Raw genomic sequence first — 26207 nt, 5'->3', positions numbered from 1 at the left:
TCAACTCTTCGTCGGCTAGATCTTTAGGTCTTTTAATTTTAATTAATTTCCTACGATGTTAAATTAGTTTCTCTCTCTTTCTCTCTCAATGTGTGTGCGTTTTTTTGGATCGTATGCATGTTTTCTCTCTCTTTTCCTCTCTCAATGTGTGCGTTTTTTGTTTATGCATGTTCTCTCTCTCTCTTTTCCTCTCTCAATGCGTGCGTTTTTTGTTTATGCATGCTCTCTCTCTCTTTTTCTCTCTCAATGTGTGTGTGCATTCTTTGTTTATGTATGTGTGTGTGCGTTTTTGTTTATGTTTGTACTCTCTCTCTCTCTCTCTCTAAAACACTATGTGTGTGTGTATGTGTGTGTGTGTGAGAGAGAGAGAGAGGGAGAGAGAAAGAGGGAAAGGGAACATGAGAGTGAGGAGAGGGAAGGAGCATACCTGGCTCTCCTTCCTCTCCTCGTGTGTGTGTGTGTGTGTTTGTGTGTGTGTGTGTGTGTATGTGTGTGTGGAGAAGAAAAAGAGAGAGAGAGAGAGAGAGAGAGAGAGAGGGAGAGCGTTACCTGCTCCTTGCTTGAGGGCACCGAAAAACTCAGATCTGAGATCTGAGTTTTTGGGCGCGCTCTGTTATTTTTTTAGCCCAGTCGGTGTCGCTATGAGCGTAGCTATGAGCGTCGCTATGAGTGTCGCAAATTTCCAAAGAAATTTGCGACGCTCATATTTGGAAATTTGCGACGCTCATAACGACGCTCATAGCGACGCCGGGAATTTTTTTTTTGAGCGTCGCTGTGTGAGCGTCGCTAATATGAATAGCCTCTTGTAGTGCTTTTTGTAGACAATGGCTTTGAGATGTAACTCCCAAAACTTATCCACATAATTTTGGAAATAGCAATCCTCAAAGCTCTCCAAGCCTTTGGAGCTTCACCTTGACTACGTAGGTTTGCCACCATTGACGGGTTGACTTTTGGAAATGCATAGAAACACTTTGGAGCTTTGAAGATACTGAAAATTCTTCATCTCCAAAAGGCAAGTCAAATTGTTGGATAAAGGCCGATACTTTGTCAGTTGCTCTAAAGATTCCATCATAGGTAATAAAGCTGATGTCTTTTCCTACCTCTTTGAATTTCTTCAACTTACATGACCTCTTCCATGCCACATAGATCCTTTGATTACCCATTCTCAACAAGAGAAACAGAGACAGAGAGAGAGAGAGAGAGAGAGAGAGAGAGAGAGAGAGGGTGTGTGAGGGATAGAGAGAGAAAATGCCAAAGTGGAAGCGACAGTCGAGAGAGAAAATCATTTGCACAATAGTCGATTGTCATTTGTGCAATGATAGGGGCATAATATTCATAGCACATAAATCAAGCATATATTATTGCACACTCCACTAAAGCACTTAGTGGTTGTCACTCGTGGCACTAGTAGATGCTTTTCGAGATTTGGGACTGCTCATGGCACTAGCATATGCTTTTATGGGTTGCCTAGCAATATTGTGAGTATAAAAATTGGACCAACATCTAAATTATTTCCGAGATATTGTGGGCCTTTTAATATACTCAAGTGAGTTGGAAATATAGCTTACAAACTCTATTTACCTCCACACTCTTGTATTCATCCAAGTGCTTGTGATTGGAGATTGAGTGGTCCTTTTTTTTTAAATTACATGTCCATGGGTGAGCCAAAGACATAAAGGGTGTTGTTAATGAGAGGATGTATGAGTGGTCAAGCATATTTTTATGCACTCATATTTGGAATAGTCGTTGGTGGTTCACAAATGTAACAATATTTTGTTGATTACAACCAATCATATCAAGTAAATTTTTTTATTCCTCTAATTGATCCACTCTATATAAATTCCAGAAGGCAACACCACGTGCATTTACAAGTTATCCTAATTCATTTTTTGAGAGAGGTTTAATTCAGAGCTTTCTTTTATTAGAAAGACCTTTATTGTTGCAACAATGAAGGAGATAGGCTTTCGTAAAAGTGGAGGAAGTTGTTTTCATAATCTCCGTACTAGTGAACAACCCATAGTTTTTGCTTTTCACACAGAGAGTAAGACCTTAACAAATTTGTCCATTTCTCAAATGAGCATAACAAAAACAATATCAACCTAATGTACATCGACCAATAAATAGGAGTTAGGGTCTAAATATGACCACAATGCATGGTTTATGATAGTGAACATCAAGCCAAGTAGTTCTTTCAAAAAATACTACTATTGGAAGAAATCCCTGATTCAAAGGTAACATTAGAGCATTCAAACTTCAAAAATTCCCTATTCAAATAATATGACATCTTTTATAGACAACAAATCACCTAAATAATGCAGTGTATCCATCCAACATGAAGAATCCAAGGCATTACTAATCTTAACAGCATTAGTAGCCAAAGGTAGGTAGAAGCAAGTGAAAGGCATAGGAGTATCATACTATTACCATGACATAAAATTTCCTAATTAGAAGCCATGTGAAAATATGAGGGTGTTAAAAAAAGGAGCTTTTTACTTAAAGATTTTGCAAAATTATAGAGTTTGACTAGGAATGTCATCATGATATTTTTTTGCATATGTCAATGTCTTGTAAAATTCCCTATGCCTTCAAAACAAAAAAAGAAAATTTGATCACATTTGGATAAAAGCCCTTGATCCACAATCGTTAAAAGCAGCTCAAACCTACCTACATGTGGCCGTGTTAAGCATATCTTAGATTCTGCTTTGAAAAGTGCATCACATTTGGGATGCATGCAGACCAAAGCATTGCAATGCACATATCCCTGATTAACAATCTAATCCCTTTTCTTTGGACCATTTCAATGTTTTACATCTTGTTGCATGCCAACATTATAGACAAGAATCTTGTCCAGCACACTATATGCATTCATCAATACAACACACTTTTGTACATGTCAAACAAGCATGATAGTATATACCAAGAGCGTGTGACCAACAATTTGATCATGACTTTGTTTGCCCATGTGCAAAATGTTACATGCCTTGAACATGCAAAAATAGGTGATCACGTCTCGAGAGAGTCCCTTGCTTTGGAGCGGATGAAAACAACTATGGCCTTAGTCCTACCATAGCTGCATCCCATGTGATCTGTCATTGTGGGCATCATTATTTGCGGTAGTAGCTTGCGTGCATGTAGCATAGTCCTCATCCTCCGCAAAAGTTTCTCATGCTTTTCGACCTCGCGACTTGGCCATTGTGGAAGACTGTGATGAGGCGAGCATAACAAATGGTGGACAGGCAATGGTCAACAATGAGCGTCAGGCAACCCAGTGCAGCTTGGTCGAGGGCAGTATGCACCACACCCTCCGATTCTGCATTGAGAGCATTAGTGGCCTCATCCAAGAGTAAGATACGTAAATCTTTAAAGAGGCCAATGTTCTCCCACACGTCAACCAGACTCCATATGAAACTTCAAAGCCTACATAGTACACCACCATGTTTAAAACTCTAAGCATGCACCTGAATCCAAAACATAAGTAAACTCTAGAGACTAGAGGCTGGAATTTAGACTGTAAATCCAAGAGGTGGGAGGCAAAAAACATAAGTAGGAGGTGCCCAAATCTCACACATGGAGCACTCCCTGCAAAAATGTTTCATAAATTTGCAACCCGAAACAGTTTTGCCCCAAAAAAAAATTCCCGTTGGCTGGTATGGAATCCTTTTCTGTATGCTTCCGTACCCAGACCCACATGGCAATACCGCTTCTCTATTTCTGCCCGCCGCTTGACATCTGGCCTTCGTGCTCCGCAACCTGTAGAATATCGCAACAATGAAACACATCAATCAAAGAAACAGAGCCGAGTTAAGTGATTGTGTGGCTTCCCCTACAAGCTGAGAAATGTTTTGACAATTTACTGAAACCCAGATTCACTAAACCTGCATTTCATACCATGCATACCATCTGGTATTATTGTTCTTGTCCTTGTAGATGTCATCAGTAGGAAATAGCCTCGTGTGATGCCATTTTTGGACCACTACCCATGTAATCAACGGCTTATAATCACGATCCCCTGCCTTTGACCTCATTCTGCAAAAAAATCGTCAAACTGACCTTCACTTGCACCATCTCTAAACATGATTACACAATCTGGCCAACGCCTTGTCTTCTCACAAAATTCATGTATGAGCCCCTGCACCATCCCTAAGGTATTCAATTATCTCCTCTTTATGTGTTTGTCACGCTTGAAAACGTGCTACATATCTACTAGCAGAAGGCCAATCCATGTTTGCAACAACCGCCAATGGAGAGTCCTGTATCATCACCTGGAGGGTTGAGAGGGTTGCACCGGTGAGCCATTGTATAGCAGCTGGTAGTAGTGGGTCACCTTCCACCCACTATTGCCGCAACATTAATTAACAATGGGCCAGCGTTGTCTGATTATGCCATTGCAGCGAACCTGTCGTCAGCTTATGTGTCTTACACAACGTCAGCCTCCTTTGGCCAAGGTTGATACCAGGGTTTCAAAAAATCACCATGTTCATCAGGTCACAACATCGACCCCTTCACTTTCTTTGAGCTTCCACCAGCGAATCTGCATGTCAGCAACCAATTGCTCGTCTTGCCCGATTTGCAACGAGACACCCTTTCTCATTGCAAGGAGGCTTGCTCTGATGATTGCCATTGCAAGCAAATCATGTACCATAACCACTCTATGTCATGCTACTTGGCACCTGATCTCACTTTGTGGGACATTGATCATCATCATGTCAACACGAGCAGCGAGCCAAGCTACAACTTATTCATAAAGGTGAAGCTGCAGGGACCACAGCCAAAGGTAGCTGGGGCATACCGCAAGCTCCTAGTGGTTCTTGTTTGCTCCGTCATTTCCCTTGTTTCCTCCTCACCTTGTCCTGGATCAAGACATGCAAAGGATTTCTATTGTCCAGGATGATGTTTCTTGACAGTACTGGGCTCACCCCTCCTCAAAAAGAGGGTACTTCTTTCTGTAGAAATGAAGAGCAAGATCTGGACAGCATCAATCTTAAGAGATACACACTTAGTGAGCTGCACAGTTCCACTTCTGGCTTCACCTCAAGAAGGTTGGGTGGCGGTGGTTTTGGTGAAGTTTTTGAAGGCGACATGTGTGGTAGAACGGTTGTCATCAAGAGACTGAAGAGGACCAAAATTGCATAGGATTTTAGAGATGAGGTAGAGTCCATGGGAACTGCAAATCATCTGAACTTGCTTCACCTCGAAGATTTTTGCGCAGAGGGGATCCATAGGCTCTTAGTATATGAGTACATTTCCAATGGATCTTTGGATGCATGGATCTTTGGATGCATGGATCTTTGACACTGGTAGGTCGCTATCGTGGAGCACACGATTAGATCGCGCAAGGAACGGCAAGGGCACTACTATATTTGCACCAGCATTTTCGGCAATGAATTCTGCATCTCAACATCAAGCCACAGAATGATGCAAGATTTTATGCAAAGGTGTCTGACTTTGGAATGTCTGCATTGCTGAATAGGGATGATGGGGCTCTTCCAGCTTCATTGATGCATGCTCGGGGTACCCAAGGCTGATGTTTATAGCTTTGAGATGGTCCTATTGGAGCTTGTGTGTGGGCAGAGGGTCTTGGAACAACATTCGAGCTTTCCAGTGGAGGCTTTGCAGAAAATTCAATCTGGAAATTGGCAAGTGGTAGTTGATCCCAAACTGCACAGAGAAGTCGAGCACGATGAGAGGCGGCTTTTGCAGGCAAAGAACATGGTGGCATTGGGATATTGGTGTATTGAGCATGACTTAAAGAAGAGGCCTGCCATGTGGGAAGTGTTGCAGAGACTGGATAGCAACACTTCCCACATGGTGCCTCTTCCTCACCTAGCGGGGCGTACTTGGACTACTACGGATGATGAGCTGGGCCGGAGCGCCATGTCGGCCACCAGTAGCTGATCCTCTGATTTTGGCCCAGGTGTGAGCCTGAAACTGCGAGAACAGCTCGTTCGCCTCCTCCCGTGTCAGGCTCTCCACGGATCCTTCTATGTCTGCTCTACCTCTGGAGGGTGACACCGGGGTCGATGCTACTTCATAATTATAGTTGGCCATGTCGTGGCCCACGCATTTCTTGCAATGCATCCTTATTTTTCGGCGCAACCCATCATCTTGCTATGCCCTCCCTGCTCCACCTCTAGGACCTGCGCCGCCGCTTGCTTCTATCCATCTTACCATCTCTCGCCCAGCCACTTCAGCTATCGCCGCCCTCTCTCCCTTCTTCTTCACATATTCGGTCTGCCTCTCCTCCTTGACCTTCATGTGCCTCTTCCTCACCACCCCATCATCTGCTTTCATGCTTCCTGCTAGTTCCCATGGTGGGGCGCTAGGGAAGAGATCCGCACCTTCACCTAGCTTCCGCTCCGCGCTTATCTCTTCTAAATTCATCTGCTTTTAGGTATCTCTATGGCCAGAATCAAGATCATCCATCGGTGGAGCACTGGCTGTGGCTAACGTAGAGCTGGGAGACATTGGCTGCCTACAGTTGTGGGTTTATGACTCCTCCGTGTCAGCATCAACTGCCTTAGATATGTCGTTCTCTGATGAATCATGATGAGAGCTAGCTGGCACGATAATCTGTGCTTGCTGCACCAGGAGCTCCAGCATGGGGGCGGCTATGGCGGCGGTCGCGGCCTGCTATGGGGAAGAGGCCCCAGCTCTTTTCTTGAAAGCCGGTCCACATTCATTGAGCCATTGTATAGCTGCCGGGGAGGGTTTTCTTGAGTGAGCCCGGCTAGAGCACACGGATCACAGACTCAGTCTAGACTCTAGAGCAGCACGCGCGCTGCTGTTTCCCTTGGCCGTTGGAAAGACTGTAATGACCCCGCTGTAATGTTTCCCCTGGCCGCTGGAAAGACTGTTTTGACAGCTGGCCAAATCTGAGCCGCTTTCCGAATGCGTCCTCTTGGGGAGCACACCGAGGGAGCAACGTGCGTGTTGCTTCTTCATGGTGCTCTTTGCGAACATCTTGGATCCCCTACATGACCACTGCCACATGATCATGTGTCCACCTAGTGCAGGCACATGAGGAAAGGCATAGATTCTCACACAAAGAGAAGGAGAACGTGTTTTGCAAAGGCACCTTCCCCTCAACCATCTTGTTCAAATAGACCATGGGTGGGGGCAAACAACTTTGTCTAACAATACAATTGCCGCCCTCTACATTAATTACATAGTCCCTATTGAAAGTCCTCTAGGTTGACATGTCTAACACAAACGTCACTGACGTCCATATTAGAAAACGCATGCACATTGCTTGTGATTGGAAGCTACATAACGATGAAAGAGGTGATGGGGACTAGCAATAGCACCCTTGATCTCAAGGATACCAATGCCCCTTTGTTGGCAGACTTGCCCATCTTCGGCTTCTAGTGCTCGCAAGCTCAAAGGATTTTTAAGTAGCAACACACGGGTATCCTACTCCTAAAAGCAAAAAACAATAAGACCACAACTAGCTTAGTATATAGTGACAAATTAAAAAAAGACCACAAATAGCTTAGTATAGTTGAACTTACTTTGAGAGATATCTGTCCTGCCACGTTTAGATGGTGTACGAAGCATAATCTATCAGCTATAATCAATAAACAACAAAAATATTCTTAGCAAAAACAAAAATTATAATAGAAACTTCAAAATTTTGACAGCATAAGGGTGTACAATGCTAATTTTTAAAAAATCACATTCAGTACTTGCTTCTGTGTAGCACCACAATGCTCACAGGAAGAAACAAATACAAGACCACTTCGACGTATAAATAGCTCTGCACTTCAATATGTGTCAATGTATGTGTGTATTACAACAAGTGTATTTGTGTTTTTGTGTGTATGCAAATGCATGATTGTAAGTGTCTTTGTGTGTGAGTATGCATGATCGTATTTGTGTCATGTATTATTGTGTGGTTGTGTGTGTATGCAAGTGTTTATTTGTGTGTATACATATTGTATTTGTGTATGTGTATTACAAGAAGTTTATTTGTGTTTGTGTTTGTAGTATGCAAATGCATGATTGTGAGTGTATTTGCGTGTGAGTATGCAGCATTGTATTTGTGTCATGTGTTACTATGTGGTTGTGTGTGTGAATGCAAGTGCGTATGTGTGTGTGTGTGTGTGTGTGTGTGCATGATTGTATTGGCAAAATGTGTTGTTGTTGTTGTTGTTGTTGTTGTTGTTGTTGTGTGTGTGTGTGTGTGTGCATTTATGCCACGTGTGTGCTGCCTTCTCACCATGCCTTTCAAGGCGTGGGGGAGCTCCAATGGTGAGAGGGCAGCGCGCACGCTGCCCTCTCACCATGCATCAATGGAGCTCCAAATGGAGATCCTCCATGCCTTGAAAGGCATGGTGAGAAGGCAGCGCACGTTTGGAGCTCCAAATGGAGCTCTTCCATGCCTTGAGAGGGCAGCGCGTGCGTTGCCTTCTCACCATGACTTTCAAGGCATGGAGGAGCTCCATTAGGGCTCCATTGGAAGCTCCTATGGTGGACCTACACACGCGCACGTACACACACGTGTGCGGAAATAGCCATTCGGTGCAAGACTTTACACACACACACCCACGCACACACACCATGAGTACCTTCTCTTCTTCTTCTACTCCTTTTTCTTCTACACAGCAAAACAGGATCCTTCACTTTCACTTCACTTCATTCCGCTTTACATGTATTATATTTATAAAATATATACAATAAATCACTAAACATGTATTATCTTTATAAAATATATATACAATAAACACTTATATCGATTATATAATTAGTAAACTGAACACATAACGATTATATATTTCAAGTATAAAACTCCTAGTTTTTGCATTCTTCTAGTTTTGTTTACCGGCTGATAAAACCGGTATAGCAGTATAGCAAAATAGAAGTATCAATACCAGTGCTACCAGCACCAGTACTGGCACTAGAAGTCTTTTGACTAGTACCAGTACTAGTATGCCAGTATAGCAGTACAGCAGTTTCAGTACCAGTACTAGCACTGAAAGTCAGAAGACTAGTACTTGTACCAGTACCAGTATACCAAACCTGTATCTATACCAGTATATTGGCTCTCAACAGGACCCTTACAGAATTGCCTATTTTCTATCTCGAAGTGCAAAACTCTTGGTTTTAACATTGTTCAGATATTTGTGAAATAACAATATGTCAGGGAACCGCTAAACCATTAAACATGTAGATCACAAAAGTAATAAGGCAGTATCAGTACCACTACTACCAGTGCTAGTACTAGCACTGACAATTTTAAACTAGTACCAATACTAAGTATGCCACTTGGTATACCACTTTAGATGTATCACAATTTCAGTACCAGTACCAACAGTATTAGTACTAGCACTGACTGATACACTTTTTGGTATTCTCGACATAAACAATGTTTGGAAACCAGTTTGCCAATAAACCAGTATAGCATTATAACAATATAGACATGTACCAGTACTAGCACTGAGAGTTTGAGACTAGTACTAGTACTAGTATACCAGTTGACCAGGATTGCAGGATAGCAATACCAGTACTAGCATTGAAAATCTGAGACTGGTACCAGTACCAATACCAGTGTATCAAACTATAAAACGTTTGTTTAAAATGATGTAATTGGCTACCAAAGTCTCTTGAAATTTTGCTTTCAATTATAAGGTTACTTACACAAAAAGGTGTACCTATGTGAAATGGATAACAAGTAGTGTACCAGTTGACCAGGATTGCAGGATAGTAGTACAAGTACTACGAGTACCAGTACTGGCATTGAAAATTTGAGACTGGTACCAGTACCAGTACCACTGTTGTTAGGAAATATGATGTAGCTAAATAGATATTTGAGTAGATTACTTAATGGAGAGAGATAGATTTCACACACAAGAGATTATAGAGTAGAGATAGAGAGAGAGAGTACACACGATATACGTGGTTCACCCAATGTGGGCTACGTCCACGGGAAAGCAGCCACTCAATGGCTTTAGTACTTCAAAACAAGAAGTAGTTTACAAAGGGATTATACCCTTAATGGAGCTCCCGCCTTGCTTCACTCTCACCACCTCACACTCACCTTGTTGCATCAACTTCACACACTATGTAATGTGTGTAGAAATGGCCTCCTTTTATGGCCAAAAGGGCTACCCTCTCTCATGAGAGGCAGCCATGTGTAACCGCCCTTGTGTAGATAAGTCCAAATCGGACCCTCCAATCCGCCCATGTGTGGCCGCCCTTGAGAAGACAAGTCTGCTTTTGAATGCGGCCACCGGCCAACCGGCCAACCGATCGATCGTTTTCGGATCACTTTTCGACCGTCGCCCGGCCATAATATTCCGACGAAAAGGAAATTCCGGTGAAAAGTTGCCCCTGAATTTTGGCCGTGAAAATCTTGGTTTTCGGCGAGTGATTTTCCTTCACGCACGATGGCTTCTCCTCATAATGGGGGCCTTACAAATGTGCGCTTTTACCACAAAAATTACAAGGGGTAAATCAAGCTCCATACTTAACAATCTCCCACTTGGAGACTGATCTCCAAACCAAACCTGTGACTGCTTTCCATCCTGGCTTCTTATCCTTGAATGCCGATTGAAGATGAGCAAAAGCTCAACTTCTCCTTGTTGACCACCTTTGTAAACATGTCTGCAGGATTTTCACTTGTATGCACCTTTCCTAGCTTTAGCTGTCCCTCTTCCAAAAGAGTGCGTATGAAGTGATATCTCACCTCAATGTGGACCGCATATGGAACTTTAGACATATAGCCTATCTCCTCTTGTGTCTTTGGATACATATCCTTCGTTAGTTTAAAGTGACCAGCCAAAGGTGTAAAAACTGGTTTTGCATTTTGCATTGCAAACCTTTCTAGTACCTTCTTGATGTAATCTTCTTGAGATAGCTTTATTGTCTTCTTCGTCATGTCCCTTGATATTTTCATACCAAGTATCCTCTTTGCAGCACCTAAATCTTTCATTGAAAAAGATTTAGACAGCTCCTCTTTTAGGTCTTTGATGTCCTGCATGTTAGCACTTGCAATCAACATGTCATCAACATACAGCATTAGGATGATTAATTTCCCATCTCCCAAATTCTTCGTGTAGATGCAGTGATCCGAGTTGTGAATCCATGATCCAACATCCATCGATCAAACTTCAAGTACCATTGTCTTGATGCTTTATTTAAACCATACAGGCTCTTCTTTAATCTACAAACCATTTTCTCCTTACCTTTTACTTCATACCCCTTTGGTTGAAGCATGTAGATTTCCTCCTCGAAGTCACTGTGAGGGAATGCCATATTTACATCCATTTTCTCGAGATTTAGATCATGGGCAGCCACAAGGCTTAAGACAAGCTTAATTGAGTTCATTTTTACAACAGGAGAAAATATTTCATTGAAGTCAATACCTTTCTTTTGAGAAAATATTTCATTGAAGTCAATACCTTTCTTTTGAGAAAAACCTTTTACCACAAGCCTAGACTTGTACCTTTTCTTCCCACCTTCTTCATCCTTCACCTTGTATACCCATTTTTTTTGAACTGCCCGCTTACCTTTAGGCAACTCAACCAACTCCCATGTTTGGTTGCGATGTAATGAGTCCATCTCCGCTTGCATGCTCTTCGTCCATTCTTCTTTGGATTCATGTTGCATAGCTTCTTCGTATGATTCCGGATCTCCAGAATCTGAGATCAAGAGATGGTTGACGGAAGGAACAAACCTTCTTGGAGGTCTACTTGCTCTTGTAGATCTTCGGGGAATAGGTTGAAGCCCCTCATTTAGTTGACGTTGTTGCACATTGTCACCATTTGTAGTCCTTGAGTCTTCACCGTCCTCAAGCTCCATGTAATCATCACCTGTTTCTTTTGTTTGTTTTCTTTCCAAGTAATCTTTGTACATATTTTTTTCGTTAAAAATTACATCCCTACTCCTTAAGATTTTACCATCTTCAGGATTCCATAGGCGATAGCCAAAGTCACCTTCTCCATAGCCAATGAAGAAACACTTTTTGGACTTTGCATCTAGCTTTGATCTTAGGCTTCTATCTATGTACATGAAAGCCTCACACCCAAACACTTTGAGAAATGCATAATTCACCGGTTTACCTGTCCATGCCTCTTCTGGAACTCCCCCATCCAATGCGGTTGAGATTAAGTACACATATGTAATTACAGCTTCCGCCCAAAGCTCCAGCGGTAGGACTGCATGTAGCCGCATGCTTCGTGCTCGCTCCATGATTGTCCTGTTCATCCTTTCTGAAATCCCATTTTGTCGAGGTGTCCTTGGGGTTGTCCTTTGTCTCCGAATGCCATTGCTAGCACAAAAGCTTTCAAAAGCTTGGCTGCAATATTCGCCTCCATTGTCGGATCTGAGGCATTTAACCTTGGTACCTGTTTCATTCTCCACAAAGGCTTTTCACCTTTGAAATATAGATTGAACAAGCCCTTCATAAGAAATACCTTATTGGATGCCGATGGTTTTTCGTAGAAGTCGTCAAGTGACTTCATCAAGTCTTGCGTGGTCTTCATCTCCGAAACATTGAAGGCCACCGTTGACGCCAAGCTTAACTGGATTGTTCCCAGTGCCTTTCGATCAAGGACAATCCATGCTTCATCTGCCATTGTTGCGGGATTCTTCGCAAGACCGCCTAGTGGCAAATAGAGGTCCTTCTGGTAGAGATAGTCTTCAATCTGCATCTTCCAATGTTGGTAGTTTTTACCGTTGAATTCTCAATCTTGAGCTTCCCTTCCTCCGCCATAAGTCCCACTCAATTCAAGGAATCCTTTCCTTGAGATAACTTAGCTATACGAGCAAACCTTGCTCTGATACCAGTTGTTAGGAAATATGACGTAGCTAAATAGATATTTGAGTAGATTACTTAATGGAGAGAGATAGACTTCACACACAAGAGATTATAAAGTAGAGAGAGAGAGAGTACACACGATATACGTGGTTCACCCAATGTGGGCTACGTCCACGGGAAAGCAGCCACTGAATGGCTTTAGTACTTCAAAACAAGAAGTAGTTTACAAAGGGATTATACCCTTAATGGAGCTCCCGCCTTGCTTCACTCTCACCACCTCACACTCACCTTGTTACATCAACTTCACACACTATGTAATGTGTGTAGAAATGGCCTCCTTTTATAGGCCAAAAGGGCTACCCTCTCTCATGAGAGGCAGCCATGTGTAGCCGCCCTTGTGTAGATAAGTCCAAATCGGACCCTCCAATCCGCCCATGTGTGGCCGTCCTTGAGAAGACAAGTCTGCTTTTGAATTTGGCCACCGGCCCCACCGGCCATTGACTTCCGCCAACCGGCCACCGGCCATTGACTACCGGCCAACCGATCGGTCATTTTCGGATCACTTTCCGACCGCCGTCCGGCCATAATATTCCGGCGAAAAGGAATATTCCGGTGAAAAGTTGCCCCTGAATTTTAGCTGTGAAAATCTTGGTTTCCGGCGAGTGATTTTTCGTCACGCACAATGGCTTCTCCTCATAATGGGGGCCTTATAAATGTGCGCTTTTACCACAAAAATTACAAGGGGTAAATCAGGCTCCATACTTAACACAATTGTATCAGACTGTAAAAAGTTTGTTTAAAATGATGTAATTGGCTACCAAAGTCTCTTGAAATTTCGCTTTCAATTATAATTTTACTTACACAAAAAGGTGTACCTATGTGAATTGGATAATAGCTAGTGTACCAATTTACCAGGATAGCAGGATATCGGTATCAGCAGTACTGGCACTAAAAATCTGAGACTGGTACTAGTACCAGTGTATCAGATTATAAAAAGTTTGTTTAAAATGATGTAATTGGCTACCAAAAGTCTCCTAAAATTTTTCTTTCATTATAAGGTTACTTACACAAAAAGGTATACCTATGTGAAATGGATAGCAGGTAGTGTACCAATTTACCAGGATAGAGGAATAGCAGTACCAGTACTACCAGTACCAGTACTGGCATTGAAAATCTGATACTGGTACCAATACCAGTACCAATATGGTCACTATATCATACTGTTAAAAGTTTATTTATAATGGTGTAGTTGACTACCAAAGTTTCTTGAAATTTATATTTCAATTATAATGTTACTTGCACAAAAAAGTTGTACCTTTGTGACATGGATAACAACTAGGATGCCCATGCATCACCTACATACAGAGCCAATGCTAACAAAATTTTGTGTTGTTTCTATGGGTGCAAGTGAGGGCTACTCTCTTTGGTTCAGCTTTTTTGGTGCTTTACTGTTTGGAAGATTGGCAAACTGGTTTGAAGTTTGTGAAGGAGCTTCTTCCTTTTGGATGGGGTCTTGTACCAACCTAATGTTACAAAATCAGGCTATCTAAGTTTGTTTTGTATAATAAACCTTGTATTTATCTGGGTACCTTGGTCTTGAACATGTATATGTTCGTATGTGGGTATATAAGTAAATAACTAAAGCACACCCATGAGTACCTTCTCTTCTTAGATTCTACTCCTTCTTCTTCTTCACAGCAAAACATGCTCCTTCACTTTCACTTCACTTCATTTCACTTGCACATGTATTATATTTATAAAATATATACATTAAATCACTAAACATGTATTATATACAATAAAAACTTATAACAAGTATATAATTAAACAAATTGAACACATAACAATTATATATTTCAAATAACTAAACACTTATAGAATAAGATATATATAGATTAAACTTCTATCAACATATATACTTGTGTTCAGACACACGCACACACACACACACACACACATATATATCTATCTATCTATCTATCTATATATGTGTGTGTGTGTGTGTGCACACACACACACACACACCCCAATTGGACGCACTATTAGACTGCATTAAATGTGGTCTTTGAACCATCATCTAGAATTTAAAAGGCCCGCCAAATTTGACGCCAAATTCCACTGGCAAGCACAAAATTATAGTTTTTACATATTTAAAATTTATAATTGACCAGTTTGAATGCACATACACTCACAACCGTCATATATTAAATGACGTACTAGCCATTTTAAATGCACTTCTTCATTATTCTTTGAGCCGTTTGAGTTAATGCACAATATCTTATGCAACTATCTTATAGACAAAATTCATGGGTCTTTTCGTTTACCTACCAATCTGTTTAAGCAATGATTAAAAGTAAACTCCAACCTTCACCACCTTGACTTAACCTCTTGCTCTAAGTTGATCTTATATTCACAAACTTTGTCTTTAAGCCCCCAACTTCAACAACCCACCACAGCTTTCTCCGTCTCCACCTATAATCTTTTGCTTCAGATAATATGTCCAACATGAAAGCGATAATATGGTGATCAGATAGTCAACCACGATATTTAGTTGAGGGGAAACTCTTTGTTGCTTAGTGCTTACTATTTGCAGAGCTTGCTGCCTCCATCTTGCCATTTTCAATCACTATCTGCTCTTATTGAAAGTGATTGTGGCCTAACAAAAGTCTTATTGCAACCACAGTGGGATGTTGAAGGTCATCAGCATTTCTTAATAGATGGATCTTTGTCGAGCTTGTTTGAGTTGCTTCATTTAGACACATTTATACAGGTATCTAAAAGTGAGAAAGAAAATGATAAAGAAATATTTGAAGAGGTTTTAAGCATTGTTCATCTTGAAAGTAGTGGTGACAAAAAAGGACAGCTCAAAACTCACTCAATCGCCATTTGAATTCAACAAAATCCAAGGGCAAAAAAGTTAAAGGATTTATTAGCATTATGTGGAGCTTCTTTGCAAGTTGCTGAACTTCCACAACATTATGATGGAAATTTGTGCTTTGAGTTGCCTGCAACTCAGGATAAAACAAAACAAATGTCAAGGATGGAACAACGATTTGATGGTCACTTGTGGACTCGCCCATCTGTTACATTTATGGAGATAGCATGCACAGTTCTTCTAAGCCATTTTTTGGGATGCATGCAATGCAATTATTCAACATGTCCTCATTATATTAATGAATAAGAATTTAATGGTATAGATTTTCATGGATATTTGGACAGGCGAGTCAAGAAGAACTACCTTGCAATGGAAGAGAAGACAACAAGAATTTATCATTATTGTCAGAAGGTTGTTACTTGTGTTGCTGCTTGTCCCTACAAAATCAATTATGTTTTGCCTCGAGATAGTCAATGTCGCGACTGGCAATACATGTTTGTAAACATTGTCATAATGTTAAGGCAGGAACCTTCAGGGCTGCCATTTCAAGAGTACGGAAACTGGTAGGTGAAGTACTAAAAAATAAAAAGGGTGGTCTAAGAAAAATTCAAATGTTGGTGGCACAACAACTTGTGCTTAACTCCTTCATTGGTGAGGAAGATGAAGTTACATGCGATGGACAACTCAATGATTTTTTGGAGGAAATGATATAACTTGTTCAAACCAAAGGGTATGGGAAACTAAGTTTTGTTCCTTGAATTTGTTAATATTTTAACTATTATTGATTTAACTTTCTTGGGATGCATCATGTAGGTTTTCTTCAATTGTTTCAAAGGAGAGGAAGAGTCAAGGTGTTGTTATTCGGGATGGAGATGATAATATTTTATTGCTTCAAAAAAAGTGCATGTTTCCTTTTTTCCATGGGAGTAGATTTCCTGGATAGGGCGAAGAGGATGACAAGTGCTTCCTATTTAAAATGTCCACTAGGGGACCAGGTTCTGGGATTGATCTAGTAAATTGGATGAAACGAACCGAAACGGGTGACTGAAGAAATGTGTGGGTGCATTTTGATTTTATCCATGTTGGGCAACAATGTCATGCTCAGTTTATGATCCAATTTAATCCTAAGTATTTAAAATATCTCATATTTTTTTTCATCATTAAATATGAGATAATATGTGTGAAAAAAATTATGTTGAATATCTTGCAGCATATGATCGCTACAGTTAATTTCTATATGTGAAACTAAAGAGGAGGATGCAAAGACTCAAGTTATTTTTTGGGAGAACCTTAATTCAACAACGGAAAAGTATTGACATGGTGCAGCTGATTTTGCAGGTTTTATGTCTGATGAGGCTAGTGGTGTAAATTGGAATGCTATTCAAATAGTCTTAAATGGAAGGCCAAATAATATTATGGAGGGTCGTGAACGGTCATGCCTATTTCATTGGGAGTAGAGTCTGCACAAATATGCTAAAATTTAGCCCTACCTCAAAATCTAACAAAACAACACGTTGATAAGTGTGAGGAATGGAGAGCTTGTAAGACCATTGAGCTTGCATCTCAAAAGGTGCATTCCTTTCAAAAATGGTGGGGACAGCATCTAACTACAGAAAGCATCACTAGAGTGAGCAGATGGTTTAAATGCTGGGAGCAACAAATTCCACTGCAAATTAGTGACAATGATGATGATATTGGATCTCAAAAAGAAACAACCACACCTTTGTTATCTCAAAGAAACAGTGTGTTAGAGAGTGATGTGCCATACACTTAGTGGGCCCTGAGGAGAATGCCCGTTCAAAGTCAAAGAAAGTGTTTTGGAATAGTGGGGAGAAAAAATTGTGACAATCTCTTGCATAGTCGCTCTATTGGTCTTTTTGCTCCATGTATATGGTCTGAAAGAATGTTCAAGGGTAAAACAATTGAGCAATGGTTATGGTTTTGTAATCATGATATTTTGCATACTCAATGAATCAAAAAACAAGTCAAAGATTTACCTACTGCTCTGAATGTTTGGCCATTAGCAAGAGGGACAGATATCTCCACACGAGAACTTGCAGCAATGCATCAGAGTGGATTTAAGACAGAGAATGCAATGGTAAATGCTCAACCTCCAACTGGCGATTTCCAAGAAGGTGGTGATAGCTCATGGAAGAAAAAGTGGAAGCATGAAATTTCTAAAGAGGCCATGAAGAAATTGGAATCATGTAATAGTATGACAGCTTTATTTTTGGATGAAGTGAAAAAGTCTTAAGAGCATGTAGTTTTTTGAGTGCTCACTGAAAACATTTATGAGATTCATATAAAAGGGAGTCCAGCATGTACGTATCTGGGTTTTCAAAAGCGAGAGAAGACAAACAAATCCTTTTGGCATGCAAACATATGTACTATGTGTACACGAAAGTGCTCGGACTTGAACCTAAGGAGCACATTATTATTCATCAGTCAACCCTCTCACCAATGGATATCGTATTTATTCTCGGACAACCAAGGAGGATTTCTCCCCCCATTTAATTACTACTGGTTTGGTATGCATCTTTCACTAAACTATATAATTGCTCTATGATACTAAAGTATTTTTCTGCATTTATTTTAGTTTATTCTACTTGTGATCATCTATCTTAGAAAAAAATTGTTTATGCAACGCAGGATTTTAAATAGAAGATAAAGCAACTTGCAAGCTATTTGGGAGAAAATTACTTACCTTTTAGAGTGACCATTACATTTATGGAATTTATGTCTTTTTTTTACTCTAATTTTGGTCCGATCCTATGGTAGATTAGTGAATGTACTTACATCTGCAAACTTACTTTGATTCAAAAAGCTCAAGCTTGGGGAAAATGGTATTATCTCTATTTGGCATGATTTTTGACTTTATCGGATGCATATGTTGTGGACTTATTTGACTCTGATAATATGCACTGGCGAACATGACTCTGATGGCATGAGTTTAAAATGGGAAAATTATTTGTTTGCATTTTCACGTCGTTATGCTGTCGGAGTTTTGATAGCTTGCCAATGTAGTTAAGGTTTAGGGTTTATTTGGCTAGTCGAAAGTTATATAAGCTTTGAATTGGTGTGCATAGTGATATACAACTCTAGAATTTTACTATGTCTCTCTAAAGATTTTAGAAGAGAAGTCATTCTCTCTCTCTAGTATTTATAATCTCTTCTTCCAATGGTAATGCACATAAATATTATCTTCTAGAATTTATACTTTCTCTCTCCGTCAACCACACATATATGGAGTGTTAAAAAAACTTAAAAGATTGATGAAATTGTCAAAAAAAAACTTGAAATGAAAAACTCTCAAATGTTAAATCCCCCTCCTAATGCAATTCAAGCATGCTCCAACACTTGTCCCTCTTGCCTTGCATGCTAGAACACCCTCCCCCCCCCCTCCCCTCCCCTCTTCTTGGGACTCATATTTGCTAGTGGAAACACCACACACACTTGTTAAGTTCACTCAAAGCAAGTGTAGGCTACTTTGGACATGTGTGGCCTAGTTAAGCTCAGTAAACCAAGACTATAGTCAACTTACTAAATGAGGAAGGGCTTATCTAATCTTAGTCTCTAGATTTTTCCTTTCATTTAATAAAAACCATCAATGTACCCTTTTATTAAATTGCTCGGGTGCAAGACCTTTGCACAAACCTTGGAGGCTTATGAAGTTGACCCACCAAGGCTACAGTCTACCTGCTAATTTAGGACTTGCTTAATTAGGATAATCTTTGACAAAAATAAAACTCACCCTTTGGGCTTTAAAACTTTCACCTCATGTGTAAAACCTTAGTACAGTGCTTTGGAGGTGTTGCCAAGCTGCTCCCAAACCTGCTAAATTTAGACCTACTAATTTTAGATATTTTGTGGCAAGTTAGAATTTCACCCTAAGGCTTCCTACACTTAAAGAGTTAATTTAATGACTTGAGCTTAGCACGCTCACTGTCCATCTTTAGACTCCTATAATTTCTCTCGATCATCTCTCCTTTGTCATGTACCTTTGATCAAGGTTGCTTATGATAAATTATCCTTCCTTGGCATGTACTTATGACTGAGATAACTAGTTAGCGATTACCCTTGCTCTTTTATGGACTTTCCCCTTTTGGTCCCAAGCCTTAACCGGGTTGTTCCATTACCACTTAATCAATTTCACTTGTTCTCTTTTTTATTTTTCCTAAACCTAAGTGGCCAATTTAAGTTAGAAAATACTTTTAGAAGGCTAGAAATTAATATTTATGACAACAGTGTACTGTTTTTTGTTTTTTTTTTTGAAAACTTTCAAAGTGCATGAGCATTGTTGATTTGCACTTTGGTGTCTTCAAATATTGAAACATGAGTTTTGAGTTCATCAATTCATTGCATGAGCCTACAAGAATGCAAAAAACATGTCACTAATCACAACATAGAGTGCAACACATAGCACAAAATGGGTCCGACCATTTAGGCATTTACTTGGGTTTTAGGTAGTTCAAGCTATGGTAAGACTCATCAAGAACATTGAAATAATGCTAAGTGCTCCAACACATGCATCGGATGTTACCTGAAATAATGAATATAAGCAGGTTTTACAAATGGCTATGTAGGGTACAATGGCATGAATTGTGACCTCATGTATCATGGATCTCTTCCATGGACATGTACATAATGCTTTGGTGTAGCAGGTTTTACTCAAATAGAGCCGAAAATGTACACATGGAGTTCTTCATGGAAAGTCATGCAATTCATACTAGGACAAACAGCAAAGATCTTTTATGGACAACATTTGTCTACGTGAAATCCTATATAAGGCTATAGGTGGGCAGGATTATATACAAGAAAATGCTATGTGTGCCCAATAGCTATGAATGTCAAATTCATAAAGTATTCTATGTCTTTCTTTGTAGCTATTAGGCACTTCTATATAACGATTGAAGTTTGTATGGTGTATATTGATTTTTGTTATTTGCATTTAAATATGAGAATGCGTGTGTGACCATAGAAGTAGAGTGTTTATCTAAATGGTATAGTTCAATTGCACCAAAGATTATTTTTATGTTATTATAAGTGGCTTTTTTATCCTTCATTTTTGTTACCATATACATGTGGTAGTGATGTGCATGAACACACTTAGGAACGTCGATGCATTTTTTCCTGTGTACATTGTATATACACCCATCATTCTAAGGCTATCTTATCTTTCCATTGCACACTAAATAATACAACTCTTTGTTGTGTACCTTCAGCTTCCTTCTTCTTCTCCAAGCTATATGTATCTCCCATGCAATCCTATTTCCAACAACTGGTATCATGGCAAGTTGCGTCCTCCCGAGCTTAGTCGTTGTCAACATCGCCAGTACACGTCTTCTCACTTTCTCAAATTTTAGTGAGCTTTAATGAGCATCAACAGGTCGACAAATATTTCGGGCTCATTTCGGGCTCCGTTTCCACTGCAGGCAATATTGCGCATGCAATTTTATCATTTTGTGCAAAATTTTTGTTAGTGCCGTTTTTTGCATAACAAGTCCCTCACAATCTTCTACGGATTGCGTTATATAGCACATGTTGGTTTTGCTTCGTTTCTCCTCCTTTAGGCAGTTTTCACATCAAGTGCAGGAATTCACCATTGCTGACAACAACACGGATATGGTCAAGATGTTTGCTATTGAGGATAAATTGGATGGGGACAATTACCCAATGTGGGCTCACATGATGCAACATGTTCTTGTGTCAAAGGGCGTTTGGAATGTTGTGCAAGGCATTGATGTACATTCCGAGGATGTAGGCGATGTTGAGGATATTGCAGGTTTTGGCCGCAGGGTTATTGCTACCAGAGTTGTTTTACCTATGGTTGAGCAAGCTCGCGGGGATATTAGAGATGCACAAGCTCATGCATTGATTGCGTTATTCATGAAGCGCACTACTACTCCTCACATTCGTTCAAGTAAATCTGCAAAATAGGCTTGGGATATTATGGATTGTCTTTATGCAAGTCGCAACGAGGCTAAAATTGCATTGTTATGTGTTGCAATTGTTGTAAAGCTAATGATCACTTGATCAAGCAGTGTCTAAAATTGAAGGCAAAAGAGGCTAAGAAGAAAGAGGTTGATTCCACTGCATGTGCAGCAATTGTAGAATCTTTTGTGAAAGGAGATTGTGATGCCGATGTAAATGTAGAATGGGATTTTAGTTTAGAGTGCACTTATGATCCTTCTATCCATGATGCATGTATGTGAGTTGCTGCAGATGTTCATGTGTGGTACTTTGACAGTGGTGCTACAAAGCACACTACCTCTCATTGAGACTTTTTTACCCCTCTGGAGGATGTCCCTCATGAAAATTTATTCACTTGTGCCAAAAATGCCACTTATCCAATCAAGGGAGCTGTGAATGGCAGTTCTTTCACACTTGTTGATGCACTTTATGTACCTAGGATCAAAAAGAACCTTTTATCTGTATCTGCACTTGCTAGACTTGGTCTTGTTGTCAAATTTGTGGATGACAGATGTACAGTTCATGATCTCAGTTTTGGTGATGAAATTGTTGCATCTTGCATTTTTTTTCGTGGGATGTATAAGCTCACTTTGTACGACAAGTGTGGGCAGAATTTTGCAAATGCAGTTGTGGATTCAAAAGACTATTTCAGATACAAAACTTTGGCATGCACGTATTGGGCACATGAATTTTGCCAGTTTGCTGCATTTGCAAAATCTGATATGGTTGCTTCTTTGCCGCCTCTTGAAGCACCTATGAAGCATGTTTGTGAATGTTGTATTTTGGATAAGATGCAGCATTTGAATTTTCTAAAGGATGGTACAGTAAGAGCTACATGCATGTTGGAGCTTGTACATAGTGATGTTTGTGGGCCAATGCAAACTACATCCTTGGGCAATTACCTTTACTTCTTTGTGACCTTCATTGATGATTACTCCAAGCATGCATGGGTGTATCCGCTTAAAGCTATGCCCGAAGAGTTTATGTCCTTCAAGAAATTTTTAGCTATGACTGAAAATGTCTCAAAATGTACTATGGGTACCCTCCGTTCAGATTGAGAGGGGGAGTATATGTCTCGTGAGTTTAATGCATTTTTGGCTTAGTCGTGGGATAAAACATCAATGTACAGTGCCGCATACACCTCAGCAAAATGGTATTGCTGAAAGGAAAAACAAGTCACTTACAGAGAGGGATGTATGGTCAAGAGTCAAGCTTTGCCACATGCGTTTTGGCTTGAAGCTATCATGTGTGCCACTTATGTACTTAATAGGTGTCCTACAAAATATTTGTAATCTATGACTCCATATGAAGCATGGCATGACAAAAAGAAATCTATTGATCATATGCGCGTTTTTGGTTGTTTGGTTTATGCTTTGGTGCTACGAACGCAGCGCAAAAAATTGGATGATAAGATTGTCAAATATATTTTTGTTGCTTATAGTATTGAAAGCAAAGGTTACAAGTTGTACCAAGTGTATCTTGTTTTCACGAGATGTTGTGTTTGTGGAATCTTGATTCTGATCATCCTTTGTTGTCATGTACCAAAGACATTAATGTAAGCTCACAAGACATTCATGACAGTTTGTTGCCTCGTTTTAGTGGTGTAAGTCCAAATGTAAATTAATGAGGCAAATGTACAGCCTATGGGGGTTTCTGAAAATATTATAGATCAGCCTATTATTGATGCAGATGTACTTGATGTGGAAAGGGCTGAGAATAAGCAGGCTAGAGGTATGCCAAAATGGCTAGTGCATACTTTGCATGACAGTAAATTGGATGCACCTTTTTCTATTCGTACTCGTTCAGGTTCTCGCCATGCATCTTATGCATCAAATTTTTACGCTTTGGTTGTTTCTAGCTTATGTGATGTTGAGGAACCTCTATCTTTTGATGAAGGACAGTATTCAAAAAATTGGATAGCTGCCATGCAATCAGAATATGATGCACTCATAGAAAATCACACATGTACAAAGTGGGTTAACAAGTTGAAACACAAGCCGGATGTTGAGATTGATCTTTATAAGGCTCGACTTGTTGCAAAGGGTTATGCACAACAAAAAGGCATAGATTATGAAGAGATTTTTTATCCCACTTGTCGTATGACTACTGTGCATTTTCTATGTGCATTGGGATCTCGTTTTGGATGGGATGTACATCAATTAGACATTGTTAATGCTTTCTTGAATGGTGACATATTTGAGGAAGTTAGGTAATGCAGCCTTGTGGTTTTTCATAAAGGGTAGGAAGACAAAGTGTGCAAATGTAAGAAAGCTATGTATGGGTTGAAGCAATCTCCTCATGCTTGGTATGAGAAATCTGACATTCATTTGGTTAAACAAGGCTTTTTTGTAAAATGTAAGAAAGCTTTGTATCAGAAATCTGAGTCCAACAAAAAGCACTTTGTATGTAAAGTGTGAGGGTGATGTACTCTTATCGTTGTTCTATATGTGGATGATTTGTTGATCAATGGTCTGAATGAGGCACATATTGCTGAATTTAAGGCTGATTTGAATGCTACTTTCAAGATGAAATATTTGGGACTATTGCATCATTACTTGGGCATACAGTTTAAGCAGTGTGATGGTGGTATTGCCTTATGTCAGACAAGCTACATAGAGACATTGCTATGTAAGTTTGGACTTGAGGATTACAAACCTATTGCCATTCCCACAAAAACATGTTTGAAATGGAGTCTTCATGATGTTGGTGATCCTATCGATGTCACTCTTTACCAAAATGTTGTTACATGCCTTATTTATGTATGCAACATGAGGCTGGATATTCAATTTGCAATCTCACAGGTCAGCGGATTTATACATAGCCTAGGGTCTAAGCATTGGCAGGCTGTCAAGTGGATACTTTGCTACTTGACTGGCACTTTACATCTTGGGTTTTTTAATCCCAAGGGGGATCATTGCCACCAAATTTATATGCTTTTTTGGACTTGGATTGGCTGGTTGATTTGACACGCGAGTGTCCATGAGTGGTTTTTGTTTCATGCTCGGCACTTCATGCATATCATGGTTGAGCAAGAAGCAACCTACTATGGCCACTTCCAATTGTGAGGCTGAGTACAGGGCAGTCTTCACACCTATGGTTGAGTGTGTATGGCTCAGACGCCTTATGGATGATTTGGGTGTTGGACAGGACACTGTCAACATCATCTACACTTACAGTCAAAGCACATTGGCAGTTGCGAGAAACCCGATTTTTCATGCTCGCACAAAGCACATTGAGGTGCATTACCACTATGTCAGGTGTCAGGGAGAGACTCTCAGTAGGAGAGATCAGCTTGGCTTATGTGCCAACACAGGACAAGCTTGCAAATCTTTTTACAAAGCATTGTCTCGTGAGAAGTTTAAAGCTTCCCACAAAGCTTTGGGCTTAGTCCCATTTGTGGACTGATCATGTCCTCAAGGCATGGCACTTCCCTATACTCTATGTTCCAGCTCTCATTCACCGCATCACTCCTAGGGGATTTGTTACCATATACATGTGGTAGTGATGTGTGTGAACACACTTAGGACCATCGGGGCATTTTTTCTCTCACTAGGGGGTTTTTTCCCCATGCATTGCATATACGCCCATCATTCTAGGGCTGTCTTATCTTTTCATTTCACACTAAGTAATACAACTCTCTATTGTGTGCCTTGAGCTTCCTTCATCTTCTCCAAGCTGTGTGGGTTTCCCTGCAACCCTATTTCTAACCAAAAAAAATTTTAAGGTGATGGCCAAATATTAGCTTTAAATTGGATATGATGTGTGAAAAATCAAATACAATTCCAATTTTCTTTCAATGATATGTGCTATTAATCTAAAATAGTATCATTACACTACTATGTTTACAAAATACATAAACGACTTTTTTTCTACTTGATCATATGTAGTCCCTAAACATTGGAATGCACCTTACACACTCCCTTGGTTAGTACTAAGTGTTGTACATGATATACAGACAAGATAATGTATACAAACCATTCTATTCAAGTGATTGATTCTTGGATATATATCATATGGCCCAAATTAAAATCATCTTTATTCTCAACAGGTAAGCTCCACCTTAAGATTGTTTTATTAGAACCATCTATACGAGGATTATCTAGATGGTTATGGTCAAAACAAATGCATTCCACTTGTGTTTTGTGCTTCAAATGTTATGGTCCACATGAGTGTCAAAAGAATTTCTAGACTTTGACAAAGAGCAAGAGACTCCAAAATCTAGTTCGCCCCCAAGGTCCCAAACATTATGGAGGTTGTGGTATTGACAACCGAGATAATTTTACATTTTTCAAATAAATACAATCTATAGCAATTGAAATGGAATTTCAAACATTGGCTCCCATAAAGAACGCATAGAACGCGGATTTTTCTTGTACTTGACAGGAAAAAAAGGGAATTATAATTCTAGGTGTGACCACAACTATGGAATCCATCATCTCTCATACAAAGAGAGTTGAAGTGTCAAAAAAATTCATAAAGGACCACAAAAATATGAAAGAGTTTAAAAGTGCCAATAAGGTGGACGTTTTTTTAGAAAAACACGTTTGAAAAGTTGTGTTTTACATATTCAACTCAAGTGGAAATATCAAGCAGTCATCATAAGTTTCT

At 40.0% G+C, this 26207-nt stretch overlaps 1 protein-coding gene and 1 pseudogene across 1 annotated transcript; one reads left to right on the top strand and one right to left on the bottom strand.

Moving 5' to 3' along the window:
* The window catches only part of LOC147453859 (G-type lectin S-receptor-like serine/threonine-protein kinase At1g34300), a 47556-nt pseudogene extending 41661 nt beyond the window's left edge, over nt 1-5895 (top strand).
* On the bottom strand, nt 2774-5654 carry LOC147453860 (uncharacterized). Its single transcript, XM_086517217.1, has 3 exons — nt 3889-5654; nt 3679-3750; nt 2774-3358 (listed from the first exon to the last, which is right to left on the bottom strand). The coding sequence occupies exons 1-3, from the start codon at nt 3932-3934 to the stop codon at nt 3144-3146; spliced, it is 333 nt and encodes a 110-aa protein (XP_086373343.1). The 5' UTR covers nt 3935-5654; the 3' UTR covers nt 2774-3143.
* Nucleotides 5896-26207: the final 20312 nt, after the last annotated feature.

Source organism: Adiantum capillus-veneris, chromosome 7 (genome assembly GCF_014529385.1).
Source record: "Adiantum capillus-veneris isolate H3 chromosome 7, ASM1452938v2, whole genome shotgun sequence".
NCBI classification, from domain to species: Eukaryota; Viridiplantae; Streptophyta; class Polypodiopsida; order Polypodiales; family Pteridaceae; genus Adiantum; species Adiantum capillus-veneris.
This window is presented reverse-complemented; position numbering and strand designations above follow the sequence as displayed.

Coding starts and splice junctions, on each gene's coding strand:
- LOC147453860 (XM_086517217.1), bottom strand. CDS start 3,934: ATGACATCTACAAGGACAAGAACAATAATACCAGATGGTATGCATG. Junction 3,751..3,888: donor AATACCAGATGGTATGCATG/GTATGAAATGCA, acceptor GATATTCTACAG/GTTGCGGAGCACGAAGGCCA. Junction 3,359..3,678: donor GTATTGCCATGTGGGTCTGG/GTACGGAAGCAT, acceptor GCCTCTTTAAAG/ATTTACGTATCTTACTCTTG.